At 45.1% G+C, this 24950-nt stretch overlaps 1 protein-coding gene across 3 annotated transcripts in view; it reads left to right on the top strand.

Moving 5' to 3' along the window:
- The window catches only part of cdk14 (cyclin-dependent kinase 14), a 200833-nt gene that overhangs the window by 74604 nt on the left and 101279 nt on the right, over positions 1–24950 (top strand). For all 3 annotated transcript variants that reach the window (XM_021626100.3, XM_021626109.3, XM_021626106.3), the window contains one exon: positions 13920–14043. In XM_021626100.3, coding sequence (XP_021481775.1) covers positions 13920–14043 — 124 coding nt within the window. The remainder of the gene's footprint in view (positions 1–13919; positions 14044–24950) is intronic.

Consider the following 24950-nt stretch of genomic DNA (forward strand, 5'->3'; position numbering starts at 1 on the left):
ATGTGGAGCACTACTCTTGACCAGGGTCCCTAAGGGTGCCATTTGAGGCACAATCAGAGACACAGACCCGGACCAATCATTAGAATCAGCAATCAAAATCAAGATGGAGGCAGCATGGCATATTGAACTGTTTGCCAATGTGCCACTCTTCAGTGCTCTTGTGTGTCAAGAGCCGGAGACACTCCAGTATGTGTTAACTGTAAAATGGAGGGTATAATAGCTATATTTGTATCCAGTGAGGAGCAGAGTAGATAGACAGTAGATTAACAGAGAAAGTGGCTTGTCCTCCTGTGTGCGTGCATGCATGAGTGCGTGCATGAAAGTGTTTAACTATTATTGTGGAGACCAGAAGTCCCCACAAGAATAGTAAACAAACAAAACATTTTGTTAGTCCCCACAAGGTCAAATGCTATTTCCAGGGGGTTTAGGGTTAGAATTACATTAAGGGATAGGGTTATGGAGCTAGGGTTAGTGCAGATAGCCCGGTTAGCCAATGTGCGGGAGCACTGGTTGGTCGGCCCAATTAAAGTAGTATGTACATGAATGTATAGTTAAAGTGGCCAGCAGAGAGAAGTGTTTGCGTTGTTTGGAGTGTGTCTTGTTACAGAACTCCTTCTGAGAGTGTAGTACAGAACAGGTACCTTTACCCATACAGTTGATTGATTGTGTTCTCCTTTAGTATTCTACCTATGATTTAATAGAACTGTCTGTTCTGTATGACATCACCCAAAGCTGCAACAACCTCCCAGTCAGTGATGCTCTTGATGTGATTATATCCAGTCAGCTGAATGGGTTTCTCTTAATGAGATCCAAATACATTGATGTGAAACTGACACCCCTGACAGTAGGGCTGGGCATTATGGCCAAAATATCATATCATATCACGGTATACAAAAAAAAAAGGACAGTATGATGGTATTTCATGTTTTTGAATAATAAAATCTATTAACTTCCTTTATGTGTAGTGTGACCCTAGAGTGGCAACACAGACATAAGTGATTTCAATGGGTCTTTCTCCATTCTGATTGTTTTATACTGTTCAATTCAACCAAAAATTATTTGAGATAATTTCCATACTGCCACGTAGGGTTGCACGATATGGGAAAACAACCTAGGCCTTATTTTTAACCAAATGCTGCAATTTGAGTTGCGATTTAGAGCAACATGGGTGAACTGTTGGAATCACGGAAAAAGAACGATTATTCTAATTGTCACGGCCGTCCTCCTCTTCATCTGAAGAGGAGAGGCGAGATGGATCTGAGGACCAATACGCGGCGTGGTAAGTGTCCATGGTCAATCTTTAATAAAGAAAGTAGTGAACACTGAACACTATACAAAACCAGTAAACAAAATAACAACCGTGAAGCTAATCATATGGACTGTGCTGAAACAAGCCATCAACATAGACAATCACCCACAAACAAACAGTGCAACCCAGGCTACCTAAGTATGATTCTCAATCAGAGACAACTACTGACACCTGCCTCTGATTGAGAACCATACTAGGCCGAAAACATAGAAATGCCCCAAAACATAGAAAAACAAACAGACTGCCCACCCAACTCACGCCCTGACCATACTAAATAAATACAAAACAACGGAAATAAAGGTCAGAACGTGACAGTACCCCCCCCCCCCCAAAGGTGCGGACTCCGGCCGCAAAACCTTGACCTATAGGGGAGGGTCTGGGTGGGCGTCTGTCCACGGTGGCGGCTCTGGCGCGGGACGCGGACCCCACTTCACCATTGTCTTAGTCCGCCTTATTGTCCGCCTCCGTAGCTTTCTCACCATGGCCACCCTTCTCAATGACCCCACTGGACAGAGGGGCAGCTCGGGACAGAGGTGGGGCAGCTGCTCGGGACAGAGGTGGGGCAGCTGCTCGGGACAGAGGTGGGGCAGCTGCTCGGGACAGAGGTGGGGCAGCTGCTTGGGACAGAGGTGGGGCAGCTGCTCGAGACAGAGGTGGGGCAGCTGCTCGGGACAGAGGTGGGGCAGCTGCTCGGGACAGAGGTGGGGCAGCTGCTCGGGACAGGCGGGAGGCTCCGGCAGCGGCGCCGGACAGGCGGGAGGCAGCGGCGCCGGACAGGCGGGAGGCAGCGGCGCCGGACAGGCGGGAGGCTCCGGCAGCGGCGCCGGACAGGCGGGAGGCTCCGGCAGCGGCGCCGGACAGGCGGGAGGCTCCGGCAGCGGCGCCGGACAGGCGGGAGGCTCCGGCAGCGGCGCCGGACAGGCGGGAGGCTCCGGCAGCGGCGCCGGACAGGCGGGAGGCTCCGGCAGAGGCGCCGGACAGGCGGGAGGCTCCGGCAGAGGCGCCGGACAGGCGGGAGGCTCCGGCAGAGGCGCCGGACAGATGGGAGGCTCCGGCAGAGGCGCCGGACAGGCGGGAGGCTCCGGCAGAGGCGCCGGACAGGCGGGAGGCTCCGGCAGAGGCGCCGGACAGGCGGGAGACTCCGGCAGCGGCGCCGGACAGGCGGGAGACTCCGGCAGCGGCGCCGGACAGGCGGGAGACTCCGGCAGCGGCGCCGGACAGGCGGGAGACTCCGGCAGCGGCGCCGGACAGGCGGGAGACTCCGGCAGCGGCGCCGGACAGGCGGGAGACTCCGGCAGCGGCGCCGGACAGGCGGGAGACTCCGGCAGCGGCGCCGGACAGGCGGGAGACTCCGGCAGCGGCGCCGGACAGACAGGACCACCTGCAGGGAGGAGACAGAGAGACAGCCTGGTGCGTGGGGCTGCCACAGGAACCACCAGGCTGGGGAGCCCTTCAGGAGGCTTGGGGTTAGGAGGAGGCACCTGAAGGACCGGGCTGTGGGGGAGCACTGGAGCTCTGGTGCGCAACCTTGGCACCACCTCCCCAGGCTGGATAACCACTCTAGCCCGGACCCTCCAGAGTGCAGGCACAGGTTGAACCGGGCTGTGGGTAAGCACGGGAGATCTAGTGCTTACTACACGCACCTCTCCCTTAGGCTCCACTCCCACATTCGCCCGGCACGAGCGGAGCGCAGGCAGAGGACGCACTGCACCCTCCCAGTGCCCCGGAGACACAGCACGCAGAGCCGGCGCAGGATACCCTGGACCAAAACTGCGTACCGGCGACCAGACCCGCTGAGCAGGCACCATACGCCCTGGCTCAATGCCCGCACTCGCATGACACTCTCGGGGGGCTGTCCTATAGCGCACCAGGCTATGGCCACGTACTGGCGACACCGTGCGCTTAACCGCATAACACGGTGCCTGCCCAGTATCGCGCTGCTTATAATAAGCACGAGGAGTGAGCGCAGGTCTGCTACCTGGCTTAGCTCCACCCCTCGTGTGCCCCCCCAAAAAAAACTTTTTGGGGCTGTCTCTCGTACCTGTCGCACTGCCGTGCTGCCTCCTCATATCGCCGCCGCTCAGCTTTCGCTGCCTCCAGCTCTGCTTTGGGGCGGCGATATTCCCCAGCCTGTGCCCAGGGTCCCTCTCCGTTCAGTATCTCCTCCCATGTCCAGGAGTCCTGTGATACCGGCCGCTGTTGTTGCTGCTGCTGCTGCTGCTGTCGTCGCTGTTTTCTACCACGCCGCTTGGTCCTTGGTTGGTGGGTGATTCTGTCACGGCCGTCCTCCTCTTCATCTGAAGAGGAGAGGCGAGATGGATCTGAGGACCAATACGCGGCGTGGTAAGTGTCCATGGTCAATCTTTAATAAAGAAAGTAGTGAACACTATACAAAACCAGTAAACAAAATAACAACCGTGAAGCTAATCATATGGACTGTGCTGAAACAAGCCATCAACATAGACAATCACCCACAAACAAACAGTGCAACCCAGGCTACCTAAGTATGATTCTCAATCAGAGACAACTAATGACACCTGCCTCTGATTGAGAACCATACTAGGCCGAAAACATAGAAATGCCCCAAAACATAGAAAAACAAACAGACTGCCCACCCAACTCACGCCCGACCATACTAAATAAACACAAAACAACGGAAATAAAGGTCAGAACGTGACACTAATTCTATAGTTAGAATATAATAGTGGGCACTTTGAATACAGTGTTGTTGGACTTGACAATGAATGAAAATGCCTGAGAGGAGTTATTGTGACAGGGTAGGAACCAGAGTGTTGATAAGTGTTTCCTAGGGAACCCTATAATCATTGGCTACATGTCATATTTTCTCTAAGCTACATCATGTAGCTTACATATTCACACTTCTAGTATTCCTCTTTGATTTAGAACAGTGGTTCCCAAACTTTTTATAATCCCGTACCCCTTCAAACTTTCGGCCAGCTGCGTACCCCCTCTAGCACCAGGGTCAGCGCACTCTCAAATGTTGCTTTTTGCCATCATTGTAAGCCTGCCACCCACACACACTATACAATACATTTATTTATCATAAGAATGAGTGTGAGTTTTTTCACAACACGGCTCGTGGGAAGTGACAAAGAGCTCTTCTAGGACCAGGGCACAAATAATAATATAATGATAATCAATACTTTTGCTCTTTATTTAGCCATCTTACATTTAAAACCTTATTTGTTCATCAAACATTGTGAATAACTCACCACAGGTTAATGAAAAGGGTGTGCTTGAAAGGATGCACATAACTCTGCAATGTTGGGTTGTATTGGAGAGAGTCTCAGTCTTAAATATTTTTCCACACACAGTCTTTGACTGTATTTAGTTTGCATGCTAGTGAGGGCCGAGAATACACTCTCACATAGGTACGTGGTTGCAAGAGCCTCTCAGCGGATCCTGCAGTGTACCCAAGTGGCGTTGGGAGCAACTGCTTGCACGCGCGTTACCACTCTACTATGTCTCCCTGTCATGGCTTTTGCGCCATCAGTACAGATACCAACACATCTTGACCACCAAAGTCCATTTGATGTCACAAAGCTGTCCAGTACTTTAAAAATATCCTCTCCTGTTGACCTGGTTTCCTGTGGTTTGCAGAAGAGGATGTCTTCCTTAATTGACCCCCAATAAACGTAACTGACATATACCAGAAGCTCTGCCAGGCCCGCCACGTCTGTTGACTCATCCAGCTGTAGTGCATATAATTCACTGGCTTGTATGCAAAACAGTAATTGTTTCAAAACATCTCCTGCCATGTTACTGATGCGCCGTGAAACATTGTTGTTTGATGAAGGCATTGTCTGTATAGTTTTTCCTCCAGTATTGTCCATACTGTATATACGGCAGGTAGCCTAGTGTTTAGAGTATTGGGCCAGTAACCGAAAGGTTGGTAGATCGAATCCCGGAGCTGACAAGGTAAAAATCTGTCGTTCTGCCCCTGAACAAGGCAGTTAACCCACTGTTCCTAGGCCGTCATTGTAAATTAGAAGTTGTTCTTACCTGAGTTACCTAGTTAAATAAAATATCTGTGGCAGCAGGAAGAAATAAGTAATCCACAATAGTATGGGGTTTGCCTGTCCTAGCTCACCATATAAGACTCTCTTCTATCCCCTTCTTATTCATGGAATCTGTTGCTTTTACACATGTCTTATTACTCGAAAGTCATCTTAATTCTCGCTCAATAAACTCCTCTGGCTTAATTTTCAAATTGTCATGTTTAGTTTCTAACTGTCTGCGCAAGAGTGAAGGTTTCCCGCAATAGAGTAACATTTAATGTGATTGGATGTTAATTATTTGACTAGGCTACCTGTATTTGACATTGTGTTGTTATTTCTCTGAACACTAGATGGTTTCATTTTATTTTTGGCAGTGAAACGAGGCTACTCAGCCGAGAAAAAAAACTCACCCAAATGTGTAGCCCCTTTGGAAAATCTAAATGTACTGTTTGAAAATGTCTAGAATTTTTTTAAATAAAAAATGGGAATGTGAATCCCATTTTTATTTGCCGTACCCCCGTTTGGGAATAGCTCATTTAGAAGATACTGTTGCACAAACAACATTCGGATTTGGTTCTACACCTTATACTGGTATTATTAGGCTGTATAGCTAATTACGTTTGGTAAATACGGTATACCACCCAGCCTTACCTGGCAGGCATTGGTTGACAGTCAAAATCCTATTTAATCAGCATGTAGTACAAGAGGAGCTACCCTTATTGCATTATTCCTCAATGTCAAGTGTAGTATCAATGTCAGGTGGAATATTGATAAATGAGGTTAGTATAATGTAATGGTAACATCACAAAGGCGCATGTCTAAAAATATTCAACAAACTCAACAAAGCACTACTCCTGAGTTCCCTACTCCTCTTTCCCCTCTACTCATCTCCTCTCCTCCCCCCTCTCTATGCCCTGATCATGTGTGCAGATAATGCAGTAATGACATGCTACATTAAGACAGACAGTACTACCCAGATGCTTTCTGGGATAAACTACTACGGGGAACAGGGCGGTAGGGGAACGGTAGCTGGCAGATGGGAGCGTCAGTGTCTTCTCAGCTCATTTAACATACTATCCTACCTCTCCTTCACTCACTGGTGGGCTAAACTCACTCCCCCTGTATATAGTAAAGTGCTGCTTTCAGAGGTTTTCGCAATGACTCCCAAGGTTTCCATTCAATTAAAATACTTCATTAATTATCCCCTCAGGTGCAATGAAGATTTAGAGGTTTGTGTTACGAGATGTTGGCTTTGTCTATGATGTTGAGTTCAGCATGACTGTGTGTGATTGGACTCTCATTCACTATTGATAGGGTTTGAATTAGTAATGTGAACACAAAATACATCCGTTGGAATAACACATATTTGGGGGATTTGTCTTTGCTCCAAATCAGTCAGTATGCATTGGAATTAACCAATGATAAAACAAGCTTACTAAAGAGACTAAATAAAATAAAATAATTAGCAATTGGCAACATGATAATATATTCACAAATGTGTCCCCTTTGTTCTGTGTTTTTGTGTGCACATATTCCGTATGAATAAGAAATGTGTATAACCCATTATATGCTGTTAGTATGATGCATGGTCTCATCCTATAGTAAATGAATGGGAATATCAGACAATAGAGCCCAGCCTGGAGTCTAGCAGATTACAGAGAATATCTGGACTCAGATGAAATCCACTGTTTTACTGGCCACACTTATACTCTAAACTTTACTGCTAATATCTTTCATTAAATCAGACAGCGTTAACTTTTCCATTTGAACACTGGTGTAAAAGTTAAAGCAGAGGTATATAAAACAGACATAACATTCAACAGATATACGAAAAGGCTGTTATAACAGTTACAAGTTGAGGTGCCGTGTACAGGTTGTAGCCCACACCAGTGGTGTAAAGTACTTAAGTAAAAGTACTTTCAAGTACTACTTAAGTATTTTTTTTGGTGTATCTGTACTTTACTTTACTATTTATATTTTTTTTGACAACTTTTACTTTTACTCCACTACATCCCTAAATAAAACAATGTGCTTTTTACTCCATACATTTTCCCCGACACCCACAAGTACTCGTTACATTTTGAATGCTTAGCAGGACAGGAAAATGGTCCAATTTGCACATTTATCAAGAGAACATAACTGGTCATCCCTACTGCCTATGTCTGAGTATTGGAGTATGCCCCTGGCTATCCGTAAATTTAAAAAAAAACAAGGAAATTGTGCCGTCTGGTTTGCTAAATATAAGGAATGTGAAATGATTTCTACTTGTATTTTTACTTTTGATACTTAGGTATATTTTAGCAATTACATTTACTTTTGATACTTAAGTATATTTAAAACCAAATACTTTTACTCAAGTAATATTTTACTGGGTGACTTTCACTTTTATTTGAGTCATTTTCTATTAAGATATCTTTACTTTTACTCAAGTATGACAATTAGGTACTTTTTCCACCACTGACACACACACACACACGCATGCACGCACGCACACACACACACACACACACACACACACACACACACACACACACACACACACACACACACACACACACACACACACACACACACACACACACACACAGAGGCTAGGGTGGGTTGGCAGACAAGTCAGGGAGTAAACTTAACCCTTTACACTTGTGGAAATTGGGCCCAAATGTAAATGTTTCTAACAGAATAACTATAAAAAGCATATGCATGACCATGGTAGCAATTGAAAGAGAACATTTTGGAGAATATGAAGAAATGTGTGGTCATGACAGTTCACCTGACACAAGACTGAATCCAAACAAAAAACTACACATGTGGTTGCTTCAGTTCCTCAATGGCAAAGTAAGAGAGCTCAAATAAGCACCCTATAATTGGTTCTTTCCTTCAGTCAAAACTGCATGGAAATGACTTAGGAACTGTGTACAGTTTGGAGAGGTGTGTGGCCACTTGGAGACACCAGTTTGACCTCTCACTCAAACCCTTGCAAACATTACACTGTTGATTTTATGCATTTTTCACAGCAATTGTCAATAACGAAATCTGAAAATACTCCGTAATAACATAATATGCATAATCATTGATATTTTGGAGTAGATGCAAGCTAAGAAAAAATTATTGCAAGGGTTTGAGTGAGAGGTCAAACTGGTATCTCCAAGTGGCCACACACCTCTCCAAACTAAGTCATTTCCATGCAGTTTTGACTCAAGGAAAGAACCAATTATAAGGTGCTTATTTGAGCTCTCTTACTTTGCCATTGAGGAACTGAAGCAACCACATGTGTAGTGTTTTGTTTGGAACACAGCCTTGCTATCACACAATTACTGTTGTTGTTTGCACAATCCAGAAACATTCCATTATAAATCACAATCTGGGTCAGGTGGGTATCATTTTATAGATAGACATCAAAGACATCAAAACTATGACATAACACACATGGAATCATGGAATCATGTAGTAACCAGAAAAGTGTTAAACAAATCTAAATATATTTTATATTTGAGATTCTTCAAAGTAGCCTCCCTTTGCCTTGATGACAGCTTTGCACACTCTTGGCATTCTCTCAACCAGCTTCATGAGATAGTCACCTGGAATGCATTTCAATTAACTAGGATGCATTGTTAAAAGTTAATTTGTGGAATTTCTTTCCTTGATGCATTTGAGCCAATCAGTTGTGTTGTGACCAAGTCCATATTATGACAAGAACAGCTCAAATAAGCAAAGAAAAACGACAGTCAATCATTACTTTAAGACATGAAGGTCAGTCAATCCGGAAAATGTCAAGATCTTTGAAAGTTTCGTCAAGTGCAGTTGCAAAAACCATCAAGTGCTATGATGAAACTGGCTCTCATGAGGACCGCCACAGGAAATGAAGACCCAGAGTTACCTCTGCTGAGGATAAGTTCATTAGAGTTACTATCCTCAGAAATTGCAGCCCAAATAATTGCTTCACAGAGTTCAAGTAACAGACACATCGCAACATCAACTATTCAGAGGAGACTGCGTGAATCAGGATGAATTCCTGGTAAAATTACTGCAAAGAAACCACTACTAAAGGACACCAATAATAAGAGGAGACTTGCTTGGGCAAAGAAGCACGAGCAAGGGACATTAGACCGGTGGAAATCTGTCCTTTGGTCTGATGAGTCCAAATTGGAGATTTTTGGTTCCAACTGTCGTGTCTTTGTGAGACGCGACAACTGGACAACACACCTCCAGGCTGCGTAAGGGCTATTTGACCTAGAATGAGAGTGATTGGGTGCTGCAATAGATGACCTGGCCTCCACAATCATCCGACCTCAACCCAATTGAGATGATATGGGATGAGTTGGACCGCAGATTGAAGGAAAAGCATCCAACAAGTGCTCAGCATATGTGGGAACTCCTTCAAGCATTCCAGGTGAAGCTGGTTGAGAGAATGCCAAAAATGTGCAAAGCTGTCATCAAGGCAACGGGTGGCTACTTTTAAGAATTTAAAATCGAAAATATATTTTGATTTGTTGAACAATTGTTGGTTACTATATGATTCTACATGTGTTATTCCATAGTTTTATTGTCTTCACTATTATTCTACAATGTAGAAAATAGTAAAAACCCTTGTGCCTAAACTTTTGACTGGTACTATACTGTATGTTGATACTGTACATGACATGAGTTTTCAAATATGGAAATGTGAAGTGCACATTTGGACTCACGGGTGTGTGGTTTGCTTGTATGACATCAAAGCGATATTTATTCTAACAATGTCTCATCTTTCAGAACACATCCACTCCTCTTGATTTACAGCATTTCCCTCACTCAGACAACAACATATATGCAAAAGTAGCCCAATAGCAGGAGAGATCGGGGCATCTTCTTGTCACTCGCGGTGCTCAAGTCAAAGCCCATACAGTCAAAGCCCATACAGTCAAAGCCCATACAGTTAAAGCCCATACAGTTAAAGCCCATACAGTTAAAGCCCATTCAGTTAACGCCCATACAGTTAAAGCCCATACAGTTAAAGCCCATACAGTTAAAGCCCATACAGTCAAAGCCCATACAGTCAAAGCCCATACAGTTAAAGCCCATACAGTTAAAGCCCATACAGTTAAAGCCCATACAGTTAAAGCCCATACAGTTAAAGCCCATACAGTTAAAGCCCATACAGTCAAAGCCCATACAGTTAAAGCCCATACAGTCAAAGCCCATACAGTTAAAGCCCATACAGTCAAAGCCCATACAGTTAAAGCCCACACAGTTAAAGCCCATACAGTCAAAGCCCATACAGTTAAAGCCCATACAGTCAAAGCCCATACAGTTAAAGCCCATACAGTTAAAGCCCAAACAGTTAAAGCCCATACAGTGAAAGCCCATACAGTTAAAGCCCATACAGTCAAAGCCCATACAGTTAAAGCCCATACAGTTAAAGCCCATACAGTTAAAGCCCATACAGTTAAAGCCCATACAGTTAAAGCCCATACAGTCAAAGCCTATACAGTTAAAGCCCATACAGTTAAAGCCCATACAGTCAAAGCCCATACAGTCAAAGTCCATACAGTTAAAGCCCATACATTCAAAGCCCATACAGTCAAGCCCTTACAGTTAAAGCCCACACAGTTAAAGCCCATACAGTCAAAGCCCATACAGTTAAAGCCCACACAGTTAAAGCCCATACAGTCAAAGCCCATTCATTCAAAGCCCATACAGTTAAAGCCCATACAGTCAAAGCCCATACAGTTAAAGCCCATACAGTTAAAGCCCATACAGTTAAAGCCCATACAGTCAAAGCCCATACAGTTAAAGCCCATACAGTTAAAGCCCATACAGTTAAAGCCCATACAGTTAAAGCCCATACAGTCAAAGCCCATACAGTCAAAGCCCATACAGTTAAAGCCCATACAGTCAAAGCCCATACAGTCAAAGCCCATACAGTTAAAGCCCATACAGTTAAAACCCATACAGTTAAAGCCCATACAGTTAAAGCCCATACAGTCAAAGCCCATACAGTTAAAGCCCATACAGTCAAAGCCCATACAGTCAAGCCCATACAGTTAAAGCCCATTCAGCGCTGTGAAGCGGAGAGCCTGAGCTCTGACGTCCACGTACAGGATAACACTTACACACACGCACGCACGCATGCACGCACGCACGCACACACACACACACACACACACGTTCACATACTCACACTGCAATTAGTACATAGCACAACTAATGATTCATTAGGTTCCTGACACCCCGGCCCACTATACCCTCATAAGAAGAGGGTTGTCGCTTTCTATCTGTTCATGATTAGTGTGTAAAAATCCCTCTCTCCTAATTCCTCTCACAATTTCATAATTATGTATCATCCATGTGGTGGAAGTCCCTTGAGGGGAGTGGAGGTGGGGTGACACTATTGATATTCTAGGGAGCGGGCGGCTGGCTGCTATTGACTTTCCAGCAAGGCAGCTTAAACTCTCTACCCCCTCACCTCCCCTCCCTCCTCTGTTTCATCCTACTCTCACCGCTGCCCCTGTTCTCTCTTTCTCTCTACCTGATTTTCTTTCTTTTCATTCCTCTGCCCTTCTTGACCACTCCCTCTCTCTGTCTGGTTCTCTCTGTCTGGTTCTCCCTCTCTCTGTCTGGTTCTTTCTGTCTGGTTCTCCCTCTCTCTGTCTGGTTCTCTCTGTCTGGTTCTCCATCTTTCTGTCTGGTTCTCCCTCTCTCTGTCTGGTTCTCTCTGTCTGGTTCTCCCTCTCTCTGTCTGGTTCGCTCTGTCTGGTTCTACCTCTCTCTGTCTGGTTCTCTCTGTCTCTGTCTCCCCACCTCTCATTCTCACTCAGACTAACTTTCTTTCTTTCTCTCTCTCTCTCTCTCAATAACTCTAGTGATGCATTTAGCATTTTAAGCCAGATGGGGAGACCAGTCATCTAGCAGATGTCATGTCTGTCACGTGGCCAAATGTCCTGCTAGTATAGTGACTACAGTGGGCTAGTGAGTGTGACTACAGTCTACGGCTACACATGGAATAGAGATTTCAACCTTTTACATACATGTAAAGACATACGCTATGAATTTGAAAAGCATGCAAAAGCACTCATCTCAGCCCAGCTCTCAGCTAAACTCCAATCAAACATCATTTGAAGTTCACGTGAAATTGCAGACATTTAATCAAAAACTGTTTGTCAGTAAGCTGTTATTGTTGCCAAGCCTATCTTTGCCCTTGTACTTTACTTTCTACCATGTAATATGCTAATTTGACAGAATTCTCAGTTTCCCTGTCGTCGACAATAAGAGTTATTTTTAAGCAGCGTTTTGATGTTTCGTTTGCAGAGAGAGGGGAGTGAATAAATGACTAACCTTTTGATTGCCTAGCCCACTTAATGAGGCAGGGCCTTTTGACGAGTGTGTTTTGATATACATGAGTAAACACACATTTCTCATGCTAATTTCCAGCATTGTGTGTTGTTTCGCATATCGCCCGCCTGCCGAGTTGAGGAATGCTAAACTGTTGACCTGGTGACTCCAGATGCCAGACAGGACTGATCCCTGATTGGACTCCACGGATTTCGCTCTGCCTAATTGGCCGAGACCCTGCTAGTGCTGCTGGGAAGAGAGAAATTGCAATGAAAGATTGGAATGTTGGAATGGAGGATCAGCAATTGCACAGATTCAGAATTCATTATTGGTTGATTGATGCAAAGGGAACAAAACCCACAGGATCTGAACGAGCCATAGACATTGATGTTGTTTTCAGGTGTTGTGTCAGAGAAAAAATAGTAAATATGAGGACATTTATTGACAGTTTATTTTGTGTTGATTCTTATTTTCTCGCCTATTTCCCATTGTTAGAATATGAATGTAACTGAAAACCACTTTGTGGGTGGTTGAAGTCAGAATATTATATTTTTCTGACATATTCATAAATAGAACAGACATTTTTTTATGTATTTAATTTATATTGTTTATTTATTGATCTCCTCTCAAGCCTTCGAATGAACCAGTCACTATTTGTTATTGATGTGTGAGATCAGATGGTCATTGTGAGGGCATCTATTTGATCACTGGTCAATAGTCCAAGCTGAGGAAAAGATGGGAGGCGAGTTCTGGGTTGATTGGCTAGTATTGACGTTGGGGAGTGGAGTGATGGTGTGTGCGAGTGTGTGTGCGTGCAAGCGTTATAGAGTAAATGATGTGGTGTAAATGAGTTGTGGAAGTTAATATACCAGGGCTGGTGTTGTGTTGAGGCTGAATGAAGACATTAACACCTCCTACTGATTAATAGCTGTTATGACTCGTCTATGTGCCGGATAGCCTTTCTCTGTTACGTATGAGTCCAAACAATGCTATGAATCAGCCAGAGAGATGGAGAAGAAGAGAGATGTAGATACTAGATGGACAAATAGCAGGATAAAAAATAAAAACGTTACAAGGAAATATTGCTATTGAGACAGCATAGTGGATGACTTGGAAATCCATTGGAGACACATGATCGACATTGTTTGAATGATTCATGATTAGCCTACTCTAATTAAATTTCTCATGAATCTAATGAACTCGTGAATTGAATGATTGAATCATTCATAGATATTACATCTAATGATGAATGATTATCGGTGGATCTCCTCTCTGTCTATCAGTTGTTCCTGTACCAGTTGCTGAGAGGTCTGTCCTACATCCACCAGAGGTATATCCTGCACCGCGACCTCAAGCCTCAGAACCTGCTCATCTCTGACACTGGAGAACTCAAACTGGCCGACTTCGGTAGGTGGCTTTGCTTTGTCTGACTAGCACTCTTTTGTATTTCTGTGCTTCTCTCTGTCTCTGTATGTCTCTGTCCCTCTTGCGCTCTCTCTGTCTCTCTCTCTCGCTCTCTCTCTTCTCGCTCTCTTCTCTCTCTCACACACTCTCCTTTCTTTCTTTCTTTCTTTCTTTCTTTCTTTCTTTCTTTCTTTCTTTCTTTCTTTCTTTCTTTCTTTCTTTCTTTCTTTCTCTCTCTCTCTCTCACACTCTCTCTTTCTCTTTCTTTCTCTCTCTCTCTCTCTCTCTCTCTCTCTCTCTCTCTCTCTGTTTTGCTTGCTCTCTCGCTCTCTCTGTTTTGCTTGCTCTCTCGCTCTCTCTGTCTCTCATGTGTATGTGTGTGTGTGTGTGTGTGTGTGTGTTAGACCTCTCCTGAAGCGGTAGCACCATATGGCCAGTCTCCTTTCATGGTGCCCAGCTCTGTAAATACTACCCACGCGGTTTGACTGGTTTCCAGAGGGGATCGGCTCAGACTGGCACCACAGACCAGACAAAGACTGCCTCACAGGAAATCATCCCTCTATCTCCAAATCCCTCCATTCACACTTCCATCTATCCCTCTATCTCCAAATCCCTCCATTCACCCCTCCATCCATCCCTCTAGCCACCCAGGCAGGGGAGACACCTTCATCAATAATGTAAACCCCCCCTCATTATAGAGTAGACATATTACTGGAAGGCAATGAGAAAATAATGGACAACATGCTAAATGCGAAAGAATGGAAATCCCATGGAAATACTGCTGTGGATTCACACACACATAGACACAGTCAGCCCTAGCCTAGGGGATCTCAGTGACATATGTGTTCTGAAAGGAGAGGACAAGGGTACCGGGGAATAGGAAGGGGGATAGAAAGGGGGGGAGAAGGTAGTGGGAAATGGGGATAAGGGGGAGGAATGAGGGGCTTGGAGAGCATGAGAGAGGAGAGAGAGGGGAGGAAACGGCTGACTTCCTGTCAGCCTCAGTGGCATGGGTTCTGTGTCCCTGCTGGTTGATTTGTTTCTGGACCTGATCCAGAATCATCCTCAGCTCTTTGTGTGTTTCTCTGTCCTAATGAGTAGCACAAACAAAGGCAAACAAGTGAGGGTTATGAAAACCTTAGATGGTTAGACTGAAGGATAGAACAAACTGAAGTAGTGTGTGTTTGTGTGTGTGTTTTTACGATGGTGCCAAGGTGACCGTAATCACCTATCTACACACACACACACTGTGCGAATGAGAGAGACAGGATCTGGTATATGACAGCTGCTGTTGTCATAATGGTGATGGAGTCTTGGAGCATATGGCTATATTTTTGCCTCTCTCGCACACACACACACACACACACACACACACACACACACACACACACACACACTGTACGTCCAGGACATTTAATTCTCTGCACGTGCAAGTGTGTGTTACTGTTTAGTGTGTGTATTGGTTTATAGCCTGCAATAGACATTTGCGTTTTCATGCTTGACTATCATCGAAGAAGAGAGTCGTAACTAAGACATTGTTTCTTTGTGTGAGACTGAATTGCAAATGTGTGTGTGTGTTCATCTGTATGTGTGTGCTCCCGTACATAAGTGTGTGTGTGTCTACAATCTCTCAACGGGGTGTCTCTCGTGTGGCGTGGATCATTCCCAGTCATTCAGATGTGGATATCTCAGTGTGTGTACCATTAGAGTCCTCCCTTCTCTCTCCTCAGAGCGGTATCTCTCCTCTCTAATCCTGCTCCAGTCAATGGGCCCACCGCCAACTCCATCTCTGCTAATTGTATCCATTGTTTGGCAGCAGAAATGGAAAGTCGAGCTCTCCTGTCTCTCTCTTTGATTGTCTTTGTTCTCTGCCCTGCTGTGTGTAGGAGCCTCACAAAGACCATTTCCTCCACAATCACACTTTATTATGTCTGGCTGTATGGAGGCCTCACCTTGAAACAGACGCAGGCTACTGTGTTAGGTATTATAAGACTATCAACATGTTATATGCTGAGCTTGTAGTGAAACAGAACAAACAAATGTCCCCTAGGTACCCTGAAAACAATGCTGCAAATTACAATCATCTTGCAAATACCTATCCAAATACCTATCCAGCCATTGGTTTAACAATCAACCAATAGATACAGTACATTGCAGTGATGATGTCACTTGTTCTATACTGTATCCACAAAAATGTTAGCTTTGAAGACACTGTATAATCTCCCTCCCTCCCTCCCTTGTCAGTGTGTGTGTGTGTGTGTGTGTGTGTGTGTGTGTGTGTGTGTGTGTGAGTGATATAGTTTGAAGACAGCTGGTTAGGATAATGATCTGTGGAGAGTGCAGCAATGTGACAATGGAGATGAAGGAATCTGGTTGGAACGTCAGAGGTATCCTCATGGAGGATTCCTGTCTGTCTGTCTGTCTGTCCATGTATGCAGTCATGGCCAAAAGTTTTGAGAATAACAAATATTAATTTTTACAGTCTGCTGCCTCAGTTTGTATGATGGCAATTTGCATATACTCCAGAAATTAATTGAAAATTCCCTCTTTGCCATGCAAATGAACTGAATCCCCCAAAACATTTCTACTGCATTTCAGCCCTGCCACAAAAGGACCACTTGACATCAAATCAAGTCAGTGATTCTCTAGTTAACACAGGTGTGAGTGTTGACGAGGACAAGGCTGGAGATCACTCTGTCATGCTGATTGAGTTCGAATAACAGACTGGAAGCTTCAAAAGGAATCATTGTTCTTCCTCTGTCAACCATGGTTACCTGGAAGGAAACACGTGTCGTCATCATTGCTTTGCACAAAAAGTGCTTCACAGACAAGGATATTGCTGCCAGTAAGATTTCACCTAAATCAACCATTTATCGGATTATCAAGAACTTCAAGGAGAGCGGTTCAATTGTTGTGAAGAAGGCTTCAGGGCGCCCAAGAAAGTCCAGCAAGCGCAAGGATTGTCTCGTAAAGTTGATTCCGCTGCAGGATCGGGGCACCACCAGTACAGAGCTTGCTCAGGAATGGCAGCAGGCAGGTGTGAGTGCATCTGCACGCACAGTGAGGCGAAGACTTTTGGAGGATGGCCTGGTGTCAAGAAGGGCGGCAAAAAAGCCACTTCTCTCCAGGAAAAACATCAGGGACAGACTGATATTCTGCAAAAGGTACAGGGATTGGACTGCTGAGGACTGGAGTAAAGTAATTTCTTCTAATGAATCCCCTTTCCGATTGTTTGGGGTATCCGGAAAAAAGCTTGTCCGGAGAAGACAAGGTAAGCGCTACCTTCAATCCTGTGTCATGCCAAGAGTAAAGCATCCTGAGACCATTCCGGGTTGCTTCTCAGTCAAGGGAGTGGGCTCCCTCAAAATTTTGCCTAAGAACACAGCCATGAATAAAGAATGGTACCAACACATCCTCCGAAAGCAACTTCTCCCAACCATCCAGGAACAGTTTGGTGACGAACAATGCCTTTTCCAGCATGATGCAGCACCTTGCCATAAGGCAAAAGTGATAACTAAGTGGCTTGTGGAACAAAACATTGATATTTTGGGTCCATGGCCAGGAAACTCCCCAGACCTTAATCCCATTGAGAACTTGTGGTCAATCCTCAAGAGGCGGGTGGACGAACAAAAACCTAAAAATTCTGACAAACTCCAAGCATTGATTATGCAGGAATGGGCTGCCATCAGTCAGGATGTGGCCCAGAAGTTAATTGACAGCATGCCAGGGAGGATTGTAGAGGTCTTGAAAAAGAAGGGTCAACACTCCAAATATTGACTCTTTACATCAACTTCATGTAATTGTCAATTATAGTCTTTGACACTTATGAAATGCTTGTAATTATACTTCAGTATTCCATAGTAACATCTGACAAAAATATCTAATGACACTGAAGCAGCAAACTTTGAAAATTAATATTTGTGTCATTCTCAAAACTTTTGGCCACGACTGTACAGTTGAAGTCAGAAGTTTACATACACTTTAGCCAAATACATTTAAACTCAGTTATTCACAATTCCTGACATTTAATCCTAGTATACATTCCCTGTCTTAGGTCAGTTAGGATCACCACTTTATTTTAACAATGTGAAATGTCAGAATAATAGTAGAGAGAATTATTAATTTCAGCTTTTTATTCTTTCATAACATTCCCAGTGGGTCAGAAGTTTACATACACTAAATTAGTACTTGGCAGAATTGCCTTTAAATTGTTTAACTTGGGTCAAACGTTTCAGGTAGCCTTTCACAAGCTTCCCACAATAATTTGGGTGAATTTTGGCCCATTCCTCCTGACAGAGCTGGTGTAACTGAGTCAGATTTGTAGGCCTCCTTACTCACACACGCTTTTTCAATTCTGCCCACAAATGTTCTATATGATTGAGGTCAGGGCTTTGTGATGGACACTCCAATTTATTTATTTTTTATTTTTTTATTTCACCTTTATTTTACCAGGTAGGTTAGTTGAGAACAAGTTCTCATATACAACTGTGAACTAGCCAAGATAAAGCATAGCAAAAAAACATAGCATGAACAGACAACAACACAGAGTTTCACATGGAGTAAACAATAAACAAGTCAATAACACAGTAGAAAAAAGAGTCTATATACATTGTGTGCAAAAGGCATGAGGAGGTAGGCAAATAATTACAATTTAGCACATTAACACTGGAATGATAAATGATCAGATGGTCATGTGCAGGTAGAGATATTGGTGTGCAAAAGTAAATAAATAAAAAACAATACCTTGACTTTGTTGTCCTTAAGCCATTTTTCCACAAATTTGGAAGTATGCTTGGGGTCATTGTCCATTTGGAAGATTGCAATCAAGCTTTAACTTCCTGACTGATGTCTTGAGATGTTGCTTCAATATATCCGCATCATTTTCCTACCTCATGATGCCATCTATTTTGTGATGTGCACCAGTCCCTCCTGCCGAAAAGCACATGATGCTGCCACCCCTGTGCTTCACGTTTGGGATGGTGTTTTTTGGCTTGCAAGCCTCCCCCTTTTTCCTCTGAACATAACGGTGGTCATTATGGCCAAACAGTTCTATTTTTGTTTCATTGGACCAGAGGAAATTTCTCCAAAAAGTACGATCTTTGTCCCCATGTGCAGTTGCAGACCTTAGTCTGTCTTTTTTTATGGCAGTTTTGGAGCAGTGGCTTCTTCCTTGCTGAGCGGGCTTTCAGGTTATGTCGATATAGGACTCGTTTTACTGTGGATATGGATACTTTGTACCTGTTTCCTCCAGCATCTTCACAAGGTCCTTTAATGTTGTTCTGGGATTGATTTGTACTTTTCACACCAAAGTATGTTCATCTCTAGGAGACCGAACGAGTCTCCTTCCTGAGCGGTATGACGGCTGCGTGGCCCCATGATGTTTATACTTGCGTTCTATTGTTTGTACAGATAAACTTGGTACCTTCAGGCATTTAGAAATTGCTCCCAAGGATGAACCAGACTTGTGGAGGTCTACAATTATTTTTTTGAGGTCTTGGCTGATTTCTTTTGATTTTCCCATGATGTCAAGCAAAGAGGTACTGAGTTTGAAGGTATGCCTTGAAATATATCCACAGGTACACCTCCAATTGACTCAAATGATGTCAAATAGTCTATCAGAAGCTTCTAAAGCCATGACATAATTTTCTGGAATTTTCCAAGCTGTTTAAAGGCACAGTCAACTTAGTGTATGTAAACTTCTGACCCACTGGAATTGTGATACAGTGAATGTAGTGAAGTGAAATAATCTGTCTGTCAACAATTGTTGGAAAAATGACTTGTGTCATGCACGAAGTAGATGTCCTAACCGACTAGCCAAAACTATGCTGTGTTAACAAGAAATTTGTGGAGTGGTTGAAAAACGAGTTTTAATGACTCCAGCCTAAGTTTATGTAAACGTCCCACTTCAACTGTATACAGGGAAAGACCTGACTGGGATGTGTGCTGTTTGCTGCCTATCTCATTAGGGATCACTTAGTGTGGTGAAATGGGCTGTGATAGACATACAGAGAGACAGGCTGTGATAGACAGACAGAGAGACAGGCTGTGATAGACATACAGAGAGACAGGCTATGATAGGCATACAGAGAGACAGGCTATGATAGGCATACAGAGAGACAGGCTATGATAGACATACAGAGAGACAGGCTGTGATAGACATACAGAGAGACAGGCTATGATAGACATACAGAGAGACAGGCTATGATAGGCATACAGAGAGACAGGCTGTGATAGACATACAGAGAGACAGGCTGTGATAGACAGAGAGACAGGCTGTGATAGACATACAGAGAGACAGGCTATGATAGGCATACAGAGAGACAGGCTGTGATAGACATACAGAGAGACAGGCTGTGATAGACAGAGAGACAGGCTGTGATAGACATACAGAGAGACAGGCTGTGATAGACAGAGAGACAGGCTGTGATAGACATACAGAGAGACAGGCTATGATAGTCAGACAGAGAGACAGGCTGTGATAGACATACAGAGAGACAGGCTGTGATAGACAGAGAGACAGGCTATGATAGACATACATAGAGACAGGCTATGATAGGCATACAGAGAGACAGGCTGTGATAGACATACAGAGAGACAGGCTGTGATAGACAGAGAGACAGGCTGTGATAGACATACAGAGAGACAGGCTACGATAGGCATACAGAGAGACAGGCTGTGATAGACATACAGAGAGACAGGATGTGATAGACATACAGAGAGACAGGCTGTGATAGACATACAGAGAGACAGGCTGTGATAGACAGACAGAGAGACAGAATGTGATAGACAGACAGAGAGACAGGCTATGATAGGCATACAGAGAGACAGGCTATGATAGACATACAGAGAGACAGGCTGTGATAGACATACAGAGAGACAGGCTGTGATAGACAGAGAGACAGGCTGTGATAGACATACAGAGAGACAGGCTATGATAGGCATACAGAGAGACAGGCTGTGATAGACATACAGAGAGACAGGCTGTGATAGACAGAGAGACAGGCTATGATAGACATACAGAGAGACAGGCTGTGATAGACAGAGAGACAGGCTGTGATAGACATACAGAGAGACAGGCTGTGATAGACATACAGAGAGACAGGCTGTGATAGACAGAGAGACAGGCTGTGATAGACATACAGAGAGACAGGCTATGATAGTCAGACAGAGAGACAGGCTGTGATAGACATACAGAGAGACAGGCTGTGATAGACAGACAGAGAGACGGGATGTGATAGACAGACAGAGAGACAGGATGTGATAGACAGACAGAGAGACATGCTGTGATAGACATACAGAGAGACAGGCTGTGATAGACATACAGAGAGACAGGCTGTGATAGACATATAGACAGACAGAGAGACAGGCTGTGATAGACATATAGAGAGACAGGCTGTGATAGACATATAGAGAGACATGCTATGATAGACATATAGAGAGACAGGCTATGATAGACATATAGACAGACAGAGAGACAGGCTGTGATAGACATATAGACATACAGAGAGGCAGGCTGTGATAGACATATAGAGAGACAGGCTGTGATAGACAGAGAGACATGCTATGATAGACATACAGGGAGACAGGCTGTGATAGACATACAGGGAGACAGGCTGTGATAGACATACAGGGAGACAGGCTGTGATAGACATACAGGGAGACAGGCTGTGATAGACATACAGAGAGACAGGCTGTGATAGACATACAGAGAGACAGGCTGTGATAGACATACAGAGAGACAGGCTGTGATAGACAGACGGAGATGCAGGCTGTGATAGACATACAGAGAGACATGTTGTGATAGACAGACAGAGAGACAGGCTGTGATAGACATACAGAGAGACATGCTGTGATAGACATACAGAGAGACATGCTTTGATAGACATACAGAGTGAGGCTGTAATAGACACACAGACAGACATGTTGTGATAGACATACAGAGAGACAGTTTGTATTAGACACACAGACAGACATCCTGTGATAGACAGACAGAGAGACAGGCTGTGATTGACAGACAGAGAGACAGGCTGTGATAGACAGACAGAGAGACAGGCTGTGATAGACAGACAGAGAGGCAGGCTGTGATAGACAGACAGAGAGACAGGCTGTGAAAGACAGACAGAGAGACAGGCTGTGATAGACAGACAGAGAGACAGGCTGTGATAGACAGACAGAGAGGCAGGCTGTGATAGACAGACAGAGAGACAGGCTGTGATAGACAGACAGAGAGGCAGGTGGCAGGTGATCCACCACAGACCTTTAGGTATTACTACTGTATATGAGAGGAGAAGTGGGGAGAATCACAGGAAGTAGAAAGCCCATGTCTGGATGGATGAATTAATTAGGCATGTGAGCCAACTGTCTCTAATTGGATTTTCTTAGCAGGGGAAATAAAACAAATTCTGATCATAAATACTAGTTTTGCTTGTTTATGTGTGTGTGTTTGATAAGCAAAGGGGAATAAAAATGTTAATGTCCTCATCCCAGATCACGAAGAAGCAGTAACAGTATGCATGCTATGCCATGTTGACACACACACACCAGCACGCACACACACGTCACACATTTCCCAGAATCTATCAGACCAGACAATCTATTCTGGCTGCACATTTCATGACTGAAACAAGTTGTGTAGTGCAGCATCTGCAAGATTGTTTTTCAGTGTTTTTTGTAATGATAAATGCTGGTTTTTATTTGAACAAATCATCATTTTTTTGGTATATCTTGTTTTTTTCTCCCCGTGGATTTATCGTAGCTTTAGACACAGCAGCCGAGGAGGTGGGGAGTGAGGAGGAGGAAGACGAGGAAGATGAGGAGGAGGCTACACAGAGAGACCTGAAAGTCATTTGACTTCAGAGTGAACTTCAAAAGAAGGCTTGGGTTGTTTGTCCCAGGGGGGATATGGAGTCGATTTCAGTCTCGTCTCTGGCTGTATTCTTCTTCAACCCCCCTTCTCTTCCTCCTCCTCTCCTGCCCTCTGTTCTCTGACCCCTGGTGTTGCCATGGGGACACAGTGTGATGTATAATTCTCGACTGAACTTTACATCCAGGGCTACCTGTATGAATGTGTGTGTGTGTGTGTGTGTGTGTGTGTGTGTGTGTGTGTGTGTGTGTTTGTGTGTGTGTGTACTTTCCTACATATACGTGCGTGGGTGTGTGACCTTCATTCCGGGACGACCTGGAATGGAAGGCCAGTCCGGAGCCACACCGGTTGTATAGTGTGAAACTGTCGTCTCAATGCCAGGAGTGTCAGTGTTTGAAGGTATGCAGGTTGTTGTGTGCGTTGGTGCATGTGTGCGAAGCCTGGGGGTCAGGCCTTTTGAAATGGAGCCTCTCGCTGCAGTAGGTCTCTCAGGTTTGCTCTGATGTAGAATGTCAGGGCCACCGGGAAGTCACCATTCTATAGAAAGAGCAAGAGCAATCCATCCACCTGTTTCGTGCTGTTACCGTGGTGACTACACTGGAGGAGGAGAGGAGAGGGAATTCAATCATCTAGGTCCTGGAGTGCAAGTACAGTACACACTCCCACTATTTCCTATCACTCCCTGTCTTTCTCCCTACATCTCTCTACCCCTTTCCTTCTACCTTTCTTCCCGTCCTCCCTTTCTCCCTCCATCACTCTCCTCCCTCTACCTTCCCTCCCTGTCTTTCTCCCTCCATCCCTCTCCTCCATCTACCTTCCTTCCCTCACTCTCTCCCTCCATCCCTCTCCTCCACCTTCTTTTCTTCCCTACCTCCCTTTCTCCCTCCATCCCTCTCCTCCCACTACCTCCCCCCTCCTTTTCTCCCTCCATCCCTCTCCTCCCTCTTCCATCCATCCCTCCTTTTCTCCCTCCATCCCTCTCCTCCCTCTTCCATCCATCCCTCCCTCCCTTTCTCCCGCCATCCCTCTCCTCCCTCTACCTTCCCTCCCTCCCTCCTCCCTCTCCATCCCTCTCCTCCCTCTACCATCCCTCCCTCCCTTTCTCTCTCCATATCTCCTCCCTCTACCTTCCCTCCCTGCCTTTCTCTCTCCATCTCTCCTCCCTCTACCTTCCCTCCCTCCCTCCTCCCTCTCCATCCCTCTCCTCCCTCTACCATCCATCCCTCCCTCCCTTTATCCCTCCATCCCTCTCCTCCCACTACCTCCCCCCTCCTTTTCTCTCTCCATCCCTCTCCTCCCTCTTCCATCCATCCCTCCTTTTCTCCCTCCATCCCTCTCCTCCCTCTACCTTCCCTCCCTCCCTTTCTCTCTCCATCTCTCCTCCTCTACCTTCCCTCCCCACATTTCTCCCTCCATCCCTCTCCTCCCTCTACCTTCCCTCCCTGCCTTTCTCTCTCCATCTCTCTCCTCCCTCTACCTTCCCTTCCTGTCTTTCTCCCTCCATCTCTCTCCTCCCTCTACCATCCATCCCTCCCTCAGTTCTCCCTCCATCCCTCTCCTCCCTCTACCATCCCTCCCTCCCTTTCTCCCTCCATCCCTCTCCTCCCTCTACCTTCCTTCCCTGCCTTTCTCTCTCCATCCCTCTCCTCCCTCTTCCATCCCTCCCTCCCTCCCTTTCTCCCTCCATCCCTCTCCTCCCTCTACCTTCCCTCCCTGCCTTTCTCTCTCCATCCCTCTCTTCCCACTACCATCCCTCCCTCCATTTCTCCCTCCATCCCTCCCTCTCCTCCCTCTACCTTCCCTCCCTGCCTTTCTCTCTCCATCACTCTCCTCCCTCTACCATTCCTCCCTCCCTTTATCCCTCCCTCCCTCCCTCTCCTCCCTCTACCTTCCCTCCCTGTCTTTCTCTCTCCATCTCTCTATCATTCAGATGAACCTACAGCCAGACAACCCTTATACTGTAACTACCCCATCAGTCTATTATTCTGGTCTTTTTATGATGATTAGATCTCTCCTCCCTGCTCCTGCCCTGCGTTAACCTCCCAGT

The sequence above is a fragment of the Oncorhynchus mykiss genome, chromosome 2 (assembly GCF_057628025.1).
Source record: "Oncorhynchus mykiss isolate SJ-2025 chromosome 2, ASM5762802v1, whole genome shotgun sequence".
NCBI lineage: Eukaryota > Metazoa > Chordata > Actinopteri > Salmoniformes > Salmonidae > Oncorhynchus > Oncorhynchus mykiss.